Raw genomic sequence first — 15147 nt, 5'->3', positions numbered from 1 at the left:
ATGCCAAACTGTCCAAATGTGCCTTTCACCAAACACAAATTGATTATTTGGGGTATAGAATTTCAGATAAGGGCATTGAAATGGATCCTGCCAAGGTCCAGGCTGTCGTGGATTGGGAAAGACCCCGCACCCACAGGCAACTTCAAAGTTTCCTGGGGTTCAGCAATTACTACAGATTGTTCATCAGGGGGTTCGCTGAAATTGCCTTGCCACTAACGGAATTACTTCGCACAAAGGGACTGGGAGATACTCAAAGAGTAAAGAATCCAGGGGAGCTGCTGCGGTGGACACCGGCCTGTCAGGCGGCGTTCGAGCAGCTAAAGGCGTCTTTTACCAAAGAGCCAATTTTACAACACCCTGACCCCTCCAAACCTTTTGTGGTTCAGGCTGATGCCTCTGATTATTCCATTGGTGCATTATTGATGCAGGCTGATGGGGCAGGTGCCTAAAACCATGTGCCTACCTGTCCCGCAAGTTCTCTGAGACGGAGAGGCGTTGGCATGTGTGGGAGAAGGAGGCATTCGCAGTAAAAGCTGCTTTGGAATCTTGGCGGCACTTATTAGAGGGGGCGAATCACCCTTTCGAGGTGTGGACAGACCATAAGAACTTAGAAGCCCTCAGCACCCCCCACAAATTGAGCCCGAAACAAGTCCGTTGGGCTCAGTTCTTCAATCGATTTAATTTTCAATTGAAGTTTATTCCGGGGAAAAAAAATTTCCTGGCAGACGCATTGTCACGGCAACCTCAGGACTCCTGCGCAGCGCCCGAAGTGGTCAGCACTCTGTGGACTACGCCACAACTGGGGATGCAGGCTGTGACGCGCAGCCAAACACGGGCGCAGCAGCCAGCCGCTGCGGACCCCAAACCGCCGAGCGCTTTGTCAATTCCTTCCCAGTTGCAACAAAAGTTTCTAAAGGAGTTAAAAACTGATACTTGGTTACTCGCCAACAAAGACAATGTTACATTTGACCAGGGTTTTGCTTGGAAATCTAACCGTCTCTATGTCCCTGAGAATTTGCGAAAAGACGTGTTGCTCCGTGCACATGATGACAAGGTGGCGGGACACTTTGGTTTTGTGAAAACTTTGCACCTTGTCCGGCGGCAGTTCTGGTGGCCCACCTTGTGCAAAGATGTAAAGGAGTATGTCGCCTCCTGTTCTGTCTGCGCTATGTCAAAGCGCAAAGGAGGTAAACCTCAGGGACTCCTGCAACCTGTGGCTAGCCCAGCTTGCCCTTGGGATGAGATTTCCATGGACTTTATTGTAGAGTTACCACTCAGCCAGCGCAAAACAGTGATTTGGGTTGTCAAAGACTATTTCTCTAAACAAGCCCATTTCATCCCATGCGTGTCAGTTCCTTCCGCACGCCAGTTGGCCCGCCTTTTCTTGGTACACGTGTACCGGCTACACGGATGTCCTTCTCGCTTGATCTCGGACAGGGGCACACAGTTCACCTCGCAATTCTGGCGGGCGTTCCTCAAACTTTTAGGAACTAAGCAAGCCCTGTCCACGGCGTGGCATCCACAGACGGATGGGGCCACGGAGGCGTTAAACTCCACGCTGGAGCAATACCTTCGAGCTTTTGTAAATTATCAGCAGGACGACTGGGTTGACCTCCTCCCTTTTGCTGAGGTTGCCTACAACAATGCAGTTCATCAAAGCACCGGTCAGACCCCATTTCGTATTGCACATGGCAGGGACTTTGTGCCCATCCCGGATCTACCGCAACCCTCTGTCGGACCAACGTTGCCGGGGGATTGGTCAACACAACTAGCGGAGTCCTGGCCGGTGATTCAAAAGGCGTTAGCTGACGCACAATCGGATTACAAACACTATGCTGACCCCCACTATGCCCCTCATCCTGCTTTTCAAGTCGGTGACATGGTCTATTTATCTACTAAGTTCATCAAGTCCTCGCAACCTTCAAAGAAATTGGCACCTAAGTTTGTGGGTCCTTTTCCCATTACCGCTCAAATTAACCCTGTGACTTTTAAGCTTGATTTGCCACATAACCTTAAACGCTTACATCCTGTTTTTCATTGCAGCTTGCTCAAACCAGTTACTCGTTCTGACCGATGGCATCATCAGCCTCCACCTCCAACCCCCATCATGATTGACGGTCAACAACACTTTGAAGTTAAAGAAATTTTAGATTCTAGACACCTTCGCAATACTCTACAGTATTTAGTTCGCTGGAAGCATTTCCCTCATCTGGAATGGGTCGCTGCCTATGACGTGGCTTCTCCTACCCTTGTTGCCCGCTTCCATTCCACCTACCCCTCTAAACCGGGTCCTTAAGTTTGTTTTTGGGGAGGCGGTATGTCATGTTCGCCGTTTCAATGTGTTTGATACATCGTAACGTTTCGCATGTCATTCGCTGGATGCGTGTTTCATCTTTGCCGGGAGGATGGTTCCTGTGGGGAGTGGTTTATCTCTTGGCTGTGAACTTGGAATGTATTTGGGTTATCTCCTGTGTTCAAGGTTACTTTCCCAGGCTAGAAGATCTGACGGTTGCCAGCACCTGGGACGGGCGGCTCTGCTGGTAGGGAGGCGGGGTTACGTTTGCAACGAGGGTTTTAAGTTTGTATTTGGCGCGCTTTCTGTCATTCTCAGCTTTCTCTGTATTTGTCCTAAGTTCCCTAATAAATCAGATTTCATTTAGCAACCTCTTGTGAGTCTGAGTATTTGGGCTGGGCAACCATTACAGCCACTGCTTTTGAGGGTCAGGTTAGGGGGAAGTGAAGCTGGGAAGAAAGGTAGCCATATGGGAGACCCAGGAATGGATTGAACCTTAAGTAATTCATCCCATTTAGAAGAGAGTGAAAGCGGGCCTCCCAGGAGATGTGGGCCGGATCTCCAGGAGCCCCAGACCAGGCCAGGCTAGGATTACTTAAAGATCTCTAAAGTGCTATTAACTCAGGTAGAATGGGAGCCAAGCCAGGCAAGTTGAGCATCCCCTTATTCATTTGACGGCCAGCTGTTGGCTGGAGAGTGGTGGGGAACGGCCACGAAGAGGGTTCTGAGGGATCAGTGGCTTGGAAGGGTGGGAGGGATGGGGTGTCCTGTTTGTAGGCTGCCCCTAAGGATTTCAGCCTGGGCTTGGAGAAACAGAAGGGCCCTGGGGAGAGTCACAAAGCATCAGGAAAAGCCTCTCCTCTGCATCTCTGGGGGTCCCCAAAGCATTACTAGGAGGAGGGGAGTGGGAGAATGTCAACTCCACTGCAAGTGAGTCTAGGACACTCCCATCATGCACTGTGTCTTTCCTGCCATTGTCCTTCTTTGGTCGTAAATGACTCATTATGTCTCCATGGTGATGGATGCTGCAGAAAGCAAGATTGCAATAACCACAAGGAAGAGGAGCGGGGGAAGGACAAAGAAAGCATCAGGCTCAAGGGCGTATGCTTGAGATGATGATGACAAAGCAAGATCCCAACCTGGGGTTTTCAAGAGTCCGGCTTCAGGCCCCGGCACAATCCGGCCTCACCCTTCAATATTACAGTGTGGCTTTTTTCACTTTATAAAATAAGCAATTTATGAGGAAAAAGGTTAGAGACTAATACTTTTTAAAGCAGATTTTAAAGTATATATTTAGTAAAAATCTATGGGCCTTTTTGCACCGAGTTATAGTGTTGTCTACCCATCCAGGAGTTGGCAGAAAACTACACTGGCATGGAATTTACTGCCCTTCCTCTGTCCTGGTTGGCCCTCCCTATCCTGCCCCTGTCCCAGCTTCCAAGGTCGTGGGTGACCAAACCTAACAGATGTGACACATCTGGAGGCTGCCCTTGGACAGTGTCAGCAGCCTAAGGGAGCAAAATGCTGCTTTAACATCGGTACAGCTGAGGATAACTGAAGGCTGTCTCAGCATGACAACGTTATGGAGACCTGGTGAGAAAAAGATATTGCCAGGGTACATCCATGTCCTAATGAGATGCAAGTGAGGAATGTGGCCTATAACTATGTATTGAACCACCCTTCTTCTTAATCAAAAGAGACATATTCATGGTGTGGAGACACAATAGTGGTGTAGAGGTTAAGATGTTGGATAGCAGAGGGGAGTCCCATGTTCAAGTCTACCCTCAGCCACAAATGCTCCTTGGATGGCTTTGGATGGTCCCTTTTTGTCAGCCCAACGTACCTCACAGGGTTACTGTTGGGGAAAATAGGAGGCAGGATGGTATGTACAGTAGCTTGAGCTACTTTTCATTCAGAAAGGTCTGATAAACCACTCAACAGTTTGATTTGGAAGGTTCCAATTCAAATATGTCAGGCTGGTCTAGAAATAACACTCTTTATAACCGGCAACTTTATCATGGATGATCTTTACATGATCTGTAGCATGAAATAAACTCTGGGTCTCACTGTAATCTACCTTTAAACCTTTCCTATCTGCAAGCTTTCTGTGATTCTCTTTCAGGGCTCTCTCCAGTCTGGGAATTTATTTGCATTAAAGTACAGATTTCTGTGTGGAATGACTTATCTCTCTCATCACAGCAAGCATGCAAAACTAAGTGGTTTCTGGAGAGACAAATGCAAGGCTGGAAGTGACTTAAAAGATATTTGCAGGCATATATAATCATTCTGCTTGTTGGAACAGCACACTTCCCCCGGCCATCCATATGCGCCCTCTGCCCAGCTTTAGGCACTCTTTAAAAACTGGGGTTCTCCCTGGACCTGGAGCTAGATGTTTTGGGGTCCCCTTCTAGTTGTGAGTGACACTGAAGTATGTTATGTTTCCCTCATATGCCAATTGTGTTTTTATATTATGTTGTATATTGTTTTATGCATAATATTTTTAATCTTGTGAAGCCATTCATTACGGAGCTGGGCAGCCTAGAAATTTGCCAAACAAACAAATATAAACCAACCAAAACAAAACAAAACCTTACAAGTCAATTGTATTTCTCTATAGAAAGACTAAGCTGTTTTATCTAGTCAAGCTTTCAATCAAAATCAAAAGTTATCCAGGAGGTTATTTATTTATTGTGTCTGCCACTTCAAAACAGGAGCCAAATCCCAAGTCACAATGGGGCTGCCCCAAGATATTTGCTAGCCAAGATATGGATCAAAATGCTGCAACCCTGAATTTCACATCTGTGCTCTGACCAGACTGGCAATCAAGCTTCTCTTCAAGACAGTATCCTGCATACTACCTGTGGCCAACAGATTAATTGGGCATATAGAGAACTGAAAGCAAACGATAGTGTGGAATATTCAGCACACACCATTCTGCCCTCTAGGACCTCATTGCCACTTTCCATCTTATTGCACTATGATAGAGGATCCTTCCGGTTTATCAACATTTGTATGTATTCGTTTGTAAATCATTAACATATAAATGCTACCAAATGATTATATGCTATACATTACATTTTATAAATGAATCTGCCTCGGTCAGAGACTTTTTTGCTCAGTGCTTAATTCCTGAGCTAGCCTCACATGAAAGCTTGTGCATCCTGGTATAGTAAGGAGCAAGGCCAATAGATCTCTTTGTCCCACGCAGGAGGTGATCCTACTTTCATTTTGCATTGAAACTGGGTAAATCAGGCAGAATGGATAGATAGTCAAATAGTGTCTCATATTTCTTGTTCCCTATGTGACCTACATGGCAACAACCATTTATAGCATTCAGAAAATAATCAGGTGACCAACATGTAGAAGTAAGAATCAGCAGATACCAAGGACATTTTTTTCTGGGATGTGTAGCAAACCTAGCAGTGGTTTAAAGATGAATGCTCTGATATTTCAGTCTAATTTTCCCAAGCTGGTGCTCTACAGATGTGTTAGACTATAGGTTCCATCATTTCTAGCCAACATCACAAATATCACTGGGAGATTATGGGTACTTAAGTTTAACACATCTGGAGGGCAGCACTTTGTAATGTGTTGGCTACAATGCCTAGTGAATACAGGCAGAAATAGGGGAATATACTTGGAGGGCACCAACTTGGAGAAAACTGATCTATATTAAGACTAAAGAAAGCACTTTTGATGTAAAGTGATCTTAGGTGCTTCTTAATTTGGAAACTGAAAATCTACAAGCTGCTCACTTTTCACAGTTATTAGTAGTTTGTTTGTAAATCTTATTTATTTAACAACATGTTGAGAGGAAAGATTATCTTCAGGCTTGCATATGGAACAGCTTAACAAGTAACTGCAGCTGAAAAGGGAAAAAAGAACATTTTTCCTCATTGTGGGGAATTGGAAGGGCCCCTAAACCAAAGTATAACATGGGGAACCAATACTGATATTAATGGAATAATCACAACATTCTGTGTTTAGAAATCGGACACAGGATGGGAGGGTCAGTTTTCTTTCATGCCCTGTTTCTCTCTTTTTTTATATGTAGGTGGAACAAGATTTTCCAAATGTAAAAACAAGCACTGCCTATCATCAAGAGAGATGGAGAGATATGGATCCATCTTATTTGGGTAAAATACAGTGTGTCCTGCCACAATCTGAAATAAAAGCCATTTCCTGGATCTTTGATGGCCTAGGGCCTGGTTACTTGAGGGACCTCCTGTCTCCCATAGTATCTACCCGCCCAGTTTGATCTGGCAGGGTTGGTGCGCTCTGGGTACCTTTGATTAAACAATGCCATCTATTGAGACAACAGAAGTACGCCTTCTCTGTTGCAGTGTCTGCCTTCTGGAATGAGCCCCCCCTCCCCCATCAGGATGGACCCACCCTGCTGGTGTTTCAGAGGGCTTTGAAGACCTACCTCTTTGTTCAGTCCTTTGATGAGAATGACTGAAGCCCCTTGGGGTTTTAGGGATCAGTTTCTTTTTCATTCCTTTACAGTTTTGTCATCTTTGCCATCTTTTACTCCTTCATTTTTATTATGTTTTTTTTCTAGTTTTTCACATTTTTTGCTTGCAAACCATCCCATTTTTGGGAGTCATGGAGGTACATTAAATAAATAATAAATTTATCTTGCTTGGTAGGAGAGATAGACACCATTGGCTGAACAATTGGAGGTTGATGGTGGAAGTAGGAGTAAAAAAACACATTTTAGCGCTACAACTTAATTCCGACTAGGGATTGAATAATCTTTGACCTGTTGCTAAACTGCAACTCAGTCCTCATTCCCTAAAATTGCTGGGGCTTCTGGGAAAGGTGATTCAGACATACCTGAAGTTCACAAGTTCCTCATTTCAGATTCATTGCAATCATTTAAATTAACTTCTTGACAAAAGGCAAGGAAATGTGCTTTCTAAATTAAAATTCAACCTTATGGTTACAACCACTGGCATTTAATAGTATCATGGTTAGAGTGCAAGGCTGAAGGAGAATTAGAAACACAGATTCAAGCCCTCTCATCTATAAAGTTCATTGGGTGATCTTGGTTTGTCTTTCTTAGCTTAAGATGAGGGTGGATAGGGAGAGAACTCTATGCATTGCCTTGAATTTTTTGAACAAAATACTGAGATATAAATGCAATAAGTAATAGTTAACCAAGGGGTTATTCAGTAGAATTTCTCTGCCATCACTGATCTACAGAAACTTCCAAAAACTCAGGCTACTGGAAATAAGTTAAATATCCCTTTCCTGGGTACTTTTAGGAAGCTGATAGAAATACTACTTTGTAGAGACAGCCTTTAATACTGCAGAGAAGATTTTAGCTTTTCTCTTCCATTCCACCTACCCAGGCATGGATCAGAGGCTGGAGTCAGGATCAAAAAAAGTACAGAAAATGCAACATATTACAAGTTTCAGAGTTTTTCCCACTTCTGAGTGGAAGTGCTATCCAGCCATCCCCCCACTGGCAACTTGCAATTGTTATCTCTGGCCTCTTCTCTTCTCTTTTCTCTTCTCTTTCCCAATTCCCTGACCTTTCTCTAAGGCAATGAGTGATGAGACTAACAGATTTTATACCCCTTGATGCTGCCCTTGGATGACACCAGAATAAGGGAGAAAATGCTACTTTAACTCCAGCACAGCTAAGGACGACTTCAGCCTTTCTCATCCATGAGCTGGGGATGAGATGAAGCAGTAATCCCAAGGGGCCACAGCCGAAAAACTCACGTTGCCAGGGCAGGTTTGTAGGGACAAGCAGAGAAAACGCCTCAAGCGGCCACCCACCCCAGACTGTTCAGTGGGAAAGGAGTGCACTCTGCACGTGCTCAGGAGCAGTACTTTTCGCAGGGGCAAGACAAGGCCCAACACCCGGCTCCCTACTTTCCCGCCCCCGTTTGCCTGCCCGCCACACAAGGCTGCTGGGGAACTGGAAAATGGGTGTGGGCGGAGCCAAAGGCTGCGGGGTGGGGCTACTGGGCGGAGCTGCCGGCGCTGTCTGGCGCCGTCCGCTACTCCGCTTGGCTGGTGCAGTCCGCGCTCGGCTCCGTCGTTCGCTTGCTGTCGCTGCTGCCGCCATCCGGGCAGCCTCTACCTCCCAGAGGGACTCGGGAGCGATGGGCCCGGCGCTGCTGCTTGCGCTGCTTTCGGGCCTCGGAGCCGCCAAGGTAGGAGATGCGAACTCAAACCCGGTGGATGAGTCCAACACGCAGGCTGGCCGTGCGAACGTGACTGGTCCTAGGTGATGTAGATCTGGGGCGCTGCGAGCAAGGGAGCCGCGGGTGGAGGGGCAATTGCTTATACGTCATGTAACCCATACTTTAGTTGTAGGCTAAGGAGTGGTTTTTCTTTTGTTTCCTTCTGAATGCGGGTTAGTAGCCGTCCCTAGTTTGTGGCTTGGATTCCTTACTTGAGTCATCTGTCAGCCTTTTCATGGCGCACCTATTTTCTTGCTTCTCTAACATGCGTCTGTCCGGATTGCCAGGATTTGATCTGGTGGATTCGGGGGCGATGAACGGTAGCAAAATAAAGTGGAGCACTGCTTGATGGTCTGTAAGCCACTGACTCCCCAGTTCAGAGCTGGACTCATCAGAAGACCCAACCAAGGGACACTTTGGGATTTTCATGGGTGGCTGAAGGAGCAGTCCTGATTTTTCAAAGGAAGGAGGAATTGTGGAAGACCAAGTGGCAGTCTACTTACAGAGTGATTTGTCTGATGCTTCTATTCAAGCCATTTCAAACAGCAAAGGACATCTGGCTGCCGTGTGTGTGTGTGTGTGTGTGTGTATGCATGCACATTTGTTGTAGGAAAGCATAAAACACCATGAATCATGCATGCCTATTTTTCACCCACCTACCCAGAGAAGTCATTGTTGTGCACATTTGTGTAACTGATTCACACATGTGCCTACAGGAAGCAGCTGTGTATGTTTTACAGGACTGCTGAGTGTGGGGTACTTGTAGGTGGGAGGGTAAGTAAGGTTTGCAAATTGTCTGTGTGGCTGTGCCAGGACTGAACTATGTGGGGAGGAAATGCAAAAGAATGGTGCAAAGCATAATCCGTGAGTGCAAAAAGGGTGAACATGTTATTGGGCATTAAAGGGTGTAAAATGCGAATAGATCTGACTTTTATGGAAGGGGCGTGACAGGTGACTGTGTAAAAAGCATTGTGTCTTAAAAGCATCGGTTGGGTATATTTCCCTGATGAGGGTAGGGTGTCCGGGTGTGCTCACAGGAAGATGCCTGTTGTTTTAAAAGGAAGGTGCAGCATGGAATACATATGTGTGATGGAGGTGCATGTACCAAATGCCATCATGGATGCTTTATGTAAGCCCTGCGTCCCTTGCCACCATGTCTGCTCCAGGCGTCTTGACTGATTCATTGAGGCCTGGGGGACTGGGATGGCTGGAAACAAAGGCAGAGGCAAGTGGGAGGCTGAGGGGTAGCAGACCATCAGGGAAGGCTAACCATTGCCCTGAAAGGTCAGGACCACATTTTATTTAACCATGCAGTTCTTTGATGCACCTATCCTAGATTTCCTAATTTCCCTCCTGCCAGTGGGTGTGTGACTAACCCTGCAGGAGGACTGCAGAGCCTCTTTGGCATCCTCACAGATTTCTCTATACTTCTCTGCAGAGATGCCCGCCCGCCTTTTTGGGAAAAGCCCTTCCTTCCCCTTCTCCCAGATGCTCTTGGCCCTGACTTCCTTTCTCTTCATTTCTGCTGTGCTGGGGCTTAAGTTCATTTTTCTGTTTGCCATTTAATCACTACAAACAGGTATATGGAGTGGGCCATTTCTTTTATTTTCAAAGGTTCGGAGGGTTTGTGTTAACTTCGGAAGAATCTAATCAGACTTATTATGCAGAAAATTGGACCACTGAATATAGAGACAAAGGTGGTAAGAATGGTGGGTGGTAATCTACAGTAATAGCTGATCAGAGGAGAGTCTGTTTTTTATTCATACTGATAGATTTTGAGCTGAATCAGGCTGTATCTGTGTAAATGGTTTATTTGTTTGTGTGTGTGCGTGCATGGGTTGTGTGTGTGTGTGAGTGGAGAGAGAGAATGGTTAATAAGATTAAGTACGCGCACACACTCTTACTGTGTTTGTGTTTGTTTTAAGCCTTGAACTTCCTCAGTTCTCCAGTTACAGGGTCGCTCATGAGTGGTAGAATAAACAAACCACATACCTCCGTTTGGGACAGTTAGTCTTCATCATAATGACCAATTAAAAATGGTTAACAAAAATTAGCTTGTGCTACACAAACCCTTACCATTATTTTGAGTGGCACAAATGGGAACTCTGACATCTGTCCCTTCTCCCCAAATGCTATGGCATTTGAGGGAGAAACTAATGTATTGAGACAAAGCTTTTCTTTCTTATAAACTTTCCTGTGATTGTATGTTACTACACATGTTAGAATAAGCCAACTATTATCTATTATGTATGAGGGGGAAAAAATGAGAGTGGATTTTTTCCCCTAGGATCCTGAGGTGTCTGTCTGTCTATCAATGTTTTTATCCATCCATGCATTCATCCTTCTATTTATTTATTCAAAATTAAATAAATCCAGTTCCATTTTTTCCATTTGCTACTGATGAGTTGCAATCCTGCTGCTGGGTCCAATTGCTAGCTCTTGGTCTAACCTACTTCAGGAGTATAAAATAAGGATGGAAATTCATATCATACTAAGCGCCCTGGGGAAGGATAGAATTAAAATAAATGTGTGTGTGTGTGTGTATAAAACAGAGATAAAAATAAATAATACTGATTTATTTCAGCAAGCAAGTTAAATGCTCTTCTCTGGTGAAATCAATGAGATTTAAAAGTGCTTTGCTTTGATTAGATCAGTGTTTCTCAACCTTGGCAACCTTCAGATGTGTGGACTTAAACTCCCAGAATTCCCTAGCCACACATCTGAAAGTTGCCAGGGTTAAGAAACACTGGATTAGATTGACACTTTCCTTTATTTTTTATGAAACTACTTGTCTGTTCAGCTACTTATAGTTTGATGGGGGTTTTGTTGTTGTTGTTTCATATTAATTTGTAGTGAATCTATTGCCAAAGACCCAGCTAGAAGTCTACAGCAGGGATGATCTAATATCAGGCACCAGCCTGATTTCTGTCTGTCTGTGTTTATTCACTTCCTGTCAATCACCTTCCTGTTTCTTGCAGCCTCTGCCCACCACAGGTAGCTCCCACGGAGGGGTGAATCACAACCTGTCCGGGGGGGTCCGGCGGGTGCGCCGTGAGCTTCAGGGGGCACCGTATGAGGCTGTCGAGACCGCCTTGGCCAATGAAGTATATTACCCAGAACTGGTTCAACTGGCTGCCCTGGAAAGGGCCATGTCGACTCCGGGTGGCCAGATGCAAGAAGATCACTTTGCCCAAGCCTTAGAGCGAGCGTTGGCTTCTTCTGGGAACCAGCTGGCCGATGAGCGCATGGCCCAGGCCCTTGAAAGGGCAGTGTCCCCACCTGGCAACCAGTTCCAGCCAGACAAGCACCTGGCACTTGCTTTGCAGCGCCTTCTTCAGGATGGGCATCGCCGAGACCAGGAATCTGTCTACTTGGCAAATCTACTGAGGCTGTGGGATGAAGCAAAGGGGGCAACCTTGTACCCTGAGTATGATGAGACTGGCTTGGCAGGCGGCTCCTCTCCACCCAGAGCACTGCCGAATCGTTATTGGGCCCCAGAAGGAGGTTTCGAACCCCAAGAAGAGCTGGGCGCAGAGGAGGAAGCTGCTGGAGAGGTGGACCCTGAGATGCTGAGGTAGCCAGAGATGAAAAGTCGGGGTTTGCTTTGAATTAGGATTTAACTCTCGGTGTTCGGAATGCTGCCGCTGAGCTGTGCAGTATAGGAAGTAGGGTGGGGTGTGCCTCTGAGCCTGTGCAGCGTCAATTCAATTTTCACTACGGAGTAAAATCAGGCCACTCTCAGACCTCATTGAATTGAACCGTTTAAAAAAGAACAAATGGTTGTTTGATGGTCTTTCAGGGAGCGGTTCACAAAAGAAGCATCAGAACACAAAAGAGGAATTTTTCAGATTCCCTCCTCTGTTTGCAGCTCCTCCTCCTCTCCCGTCCCAGGGAATTATCAGTTCTCTGGAACAGATTTTTGAGAGAGCAGTTGCTGCAGAGGGAAGAGAGGGGCACTAATTCTTCTCCCATTCACAAAAGACTTTCCTGGATCATGATGTCTCCATCAACAGAAAGATACTTTGGACCAATGTGATTATATTCAGGTTTCTTACTTTTTGCTTAGATCTGTGAATTTTAGCTTTGACCTGTAAATCTCCAGTCTGGGTTAATTTAGGAAGCCCTTTACCTGTGAATTTCTGTGCAGCAAAGGGTCCCATGAGACCTTCCAGGGCACATGCAAAGGGATAGCAAGAGTTGCAGTTAAGGCAAGCCATGTTTTGGGAAAGCTGCTCCAACAGAACCGACCTTCTTGTGCTTCTGGAGCCCCCAAGTTGGGGAAAACTCCCCCTTGATATGGCCATGAGAAGTGCAAAGGCCTCTCTAGAGAAAAGTCAGGTTTGGGCAGTAGATTCATGGGTCAAACTGGATGTGGGAACTGCAGAGAGCAGCCCCTCTCTTTTTCAGCTCACAATAAAGGTATCATTAAAGAGCTGGCCTGTCTGCCCCTTTGCACACAGGCAAACATTTCCACCCATGCCGGCCCTCTCCATTATTGAGGCTCCAGCTGCATTGCAGACAACCGCACCACACTAATGGACAGCTGTCTCTTCACTGATGTCACCAGCGTGATGTGGAGAAGAGAAGGGTTGATCCCCAGCGATCGCACGTTCAGTTCTCCATGTGAATGCATGAACTTAACCGGGAAAGGATCTGCACTCCCGGTCCTGGCATGCATCCTCAGTGCACAGAGGGATTTCCTTGGATTCTGTTGTTGGGAAGGCCAATTGGAGGGAAGAGCTGGGATTTGTGTCTGCTTTTATATTGGGAATTATAACAGCTTTTGAAAGGCAGGTGGGAAGGTGTAAGGCCTTCTAATCTGTTGGAGTTTTGTTTCATTTTGCTTGGCTCAGGATGAGGTGTTGAACGTAGCTGTTGCAGTTTGTAAGCCATGGTTTACTATATGTCTTAGAGTATGGCAGGAGGCCAGACATCATAGCTTTTTGAAAGAAACCATGTTTAATAGATCATAGCTTAGCATGAAATAGGAACTAGCTGTCTGCAGATCAATGTCTTCTCCTATTTCCTGCAAAAGATGGGTTGGTAAGCCCCCCATTCTATCTTTCCCTGTCTTTTGCAGGTATCTGGTGGGCAGGATCCTGTCAGGAGCAAGCAACCTGTCCTCACAGCGCCTCCCGCTGGCCCCCAGACGCCTGCGTCGTGCCATCTTTGATGGAGGAGACCTACCTGAACCCCCCAACCTTCTGCGGGTCAAGCGTCTTGGTGGGGAGGGTGGGGATGAGCTGCAGCGAGTCAAGAGGACAGAAGGAGAAGGGGTGGGTGGGAGAAGGAGTATCAGCGGGGGCAGCCAGAGGCTTCGGTATCTCCCTGAATAATGAGAATTGGTTTCTGTGAAAAGAAAAATTGGGGAGCCACCTCACTGATGAGCCCCCCCTTTGAATGTCAATGGACTGTGAGTGACACCTCGTGTTCTTTCCTGCCTCTGTCCTACCTGTGACCCCAAAATACTGGGAAGGAAGGGGGATAACCTTGGACTGGGATCCCCAAATCCCAATTATGGTCTACAAAGTGTGTGCAGGGGAGGGGGCTTGTCTCTTCGCTGACCTTCTCAGTGCCCTGGTAGAAAGCTCTTTTCAGCTAAGGAGATGGTTCTTCATTGATGGTTAGTCCCCACCTCCCTCCGAAGCCAGAGCTAGGTATCACCAGCCTCATCCTTCTCACATCTTGGCTTTTTAAAAGTGGCTTAAACAAACTTCCAGCCCCCCCATCTTCCAACTGCCTTAATGCTCCTCCTTCATCAATGCTGCCCCTCACCCCTTCCTCCCTGTTTCCACCTGCTTGTTTCTGTCTGGTTCGTAAGACCCCTTGTGTTCAACCCTCCTTGGCCTACATAAACACAGATGCTGCTCTTGCTGATTTGTTGCCATGTTCAATCATGCTTGTGGCCACAGTTTTAGTGTTGATGAATTATTGAATAAAAAGTCCCACCAGGTATTTTATTGTAGCAGTGGTCTTGTTTGTGCCACCTTGTGGAAAATCTGTACTATGGGAACGCACAACTTGAGGGCCCCAACACCACATGTAACTTGAGGGAGCCTTGGATGTGGCCCTCAGAGCCCCTCCAGGACTTGCCATGAATTTATAACATATAGAATGACGAAAGGGAACATGATGATATGTTAATTAACCTTCAGTCATTTTACTCGCAGCCGTGCCTACATTTTGGAGTGTAGCCCCTGCCTTTCTGCTCAGGGTAACTAAGTTTGAAAGAAGTTGGGAACCCAGGGCTTGGTGAAGAGGGACCATTACTCTTAGCTCCACTCTGGGGCCCTTACTCCCATCAATATCAGAAATAAGCAGATAAATCCAGGCAGTAAAACTAACCAAAATATAAACCTAAGAGTTATTTTGATATTATGGATTTCCCCAGACACTCCTGTTTACTGGGCCCTTTGGTGAAGAAAAGCCATGGAGGGGGAAAAAAACCCCTTTATACTGGGATTTGAAGCAACATCTAGGAAGGCCTATAGGGTACTATTAGAAGGAAGAGTTTGGTGTTGAATGTACAGTCTGCCTCTGGGCCTTCAAAAGTCAAGAATCTTCAAAAAATGGTGTCCATGGCAAGCTATAGGTATTTTGCTAGTAGATATCAGCCTTAAACAAACAAGAAGTTCTGACATGAAAGGTGATGATCAA

General features: G+C 46.1%; 1 protein-coding gene across 1 annotated transcript; it reads left to right on the top strand.

Moving 5' to 3' along the window:
* The first annotated feature begins 8290 nt into the window (after positions 1-8290).
* On the top strand, positions 8291-14445 carry PCSK1N (proprotein convertase subtilisin/kexin type 1 inhibitor). The gene is made up of 3 exons (XM_063294121.1): positions 8291-8460; positions 11469-12064; positions 13571-14445. Exons 1-3 carry the CDS (start codon positions 8410-8412, stop codon positions 13824-13826), a joined length of 903 nt encoding a protein of 300 aa, XP_063150191.1. The 5' UTR covers positions 8291-8409; the 3' UTR covers positions 13827-14445.
* Positions 14446-15147: the final 702 nt, after the last annotated feature.

Source organism: Candoia aspera, chromosome 2, assembly GCF_035149785.1.
Source record: "Candoia aspera isolate rCanAsp1 chromosome 2, rCanAsp1.hap2, whole genome shotgun sequence".
NCBI lineage: Eukaryota > Metazoa > Chordata > Lepidosauria > Squamata > Boidae > Candoia > Candoia aspera.
This window is presented reverse-complemented; position numbering and strand designations above follow the sequence as displayed.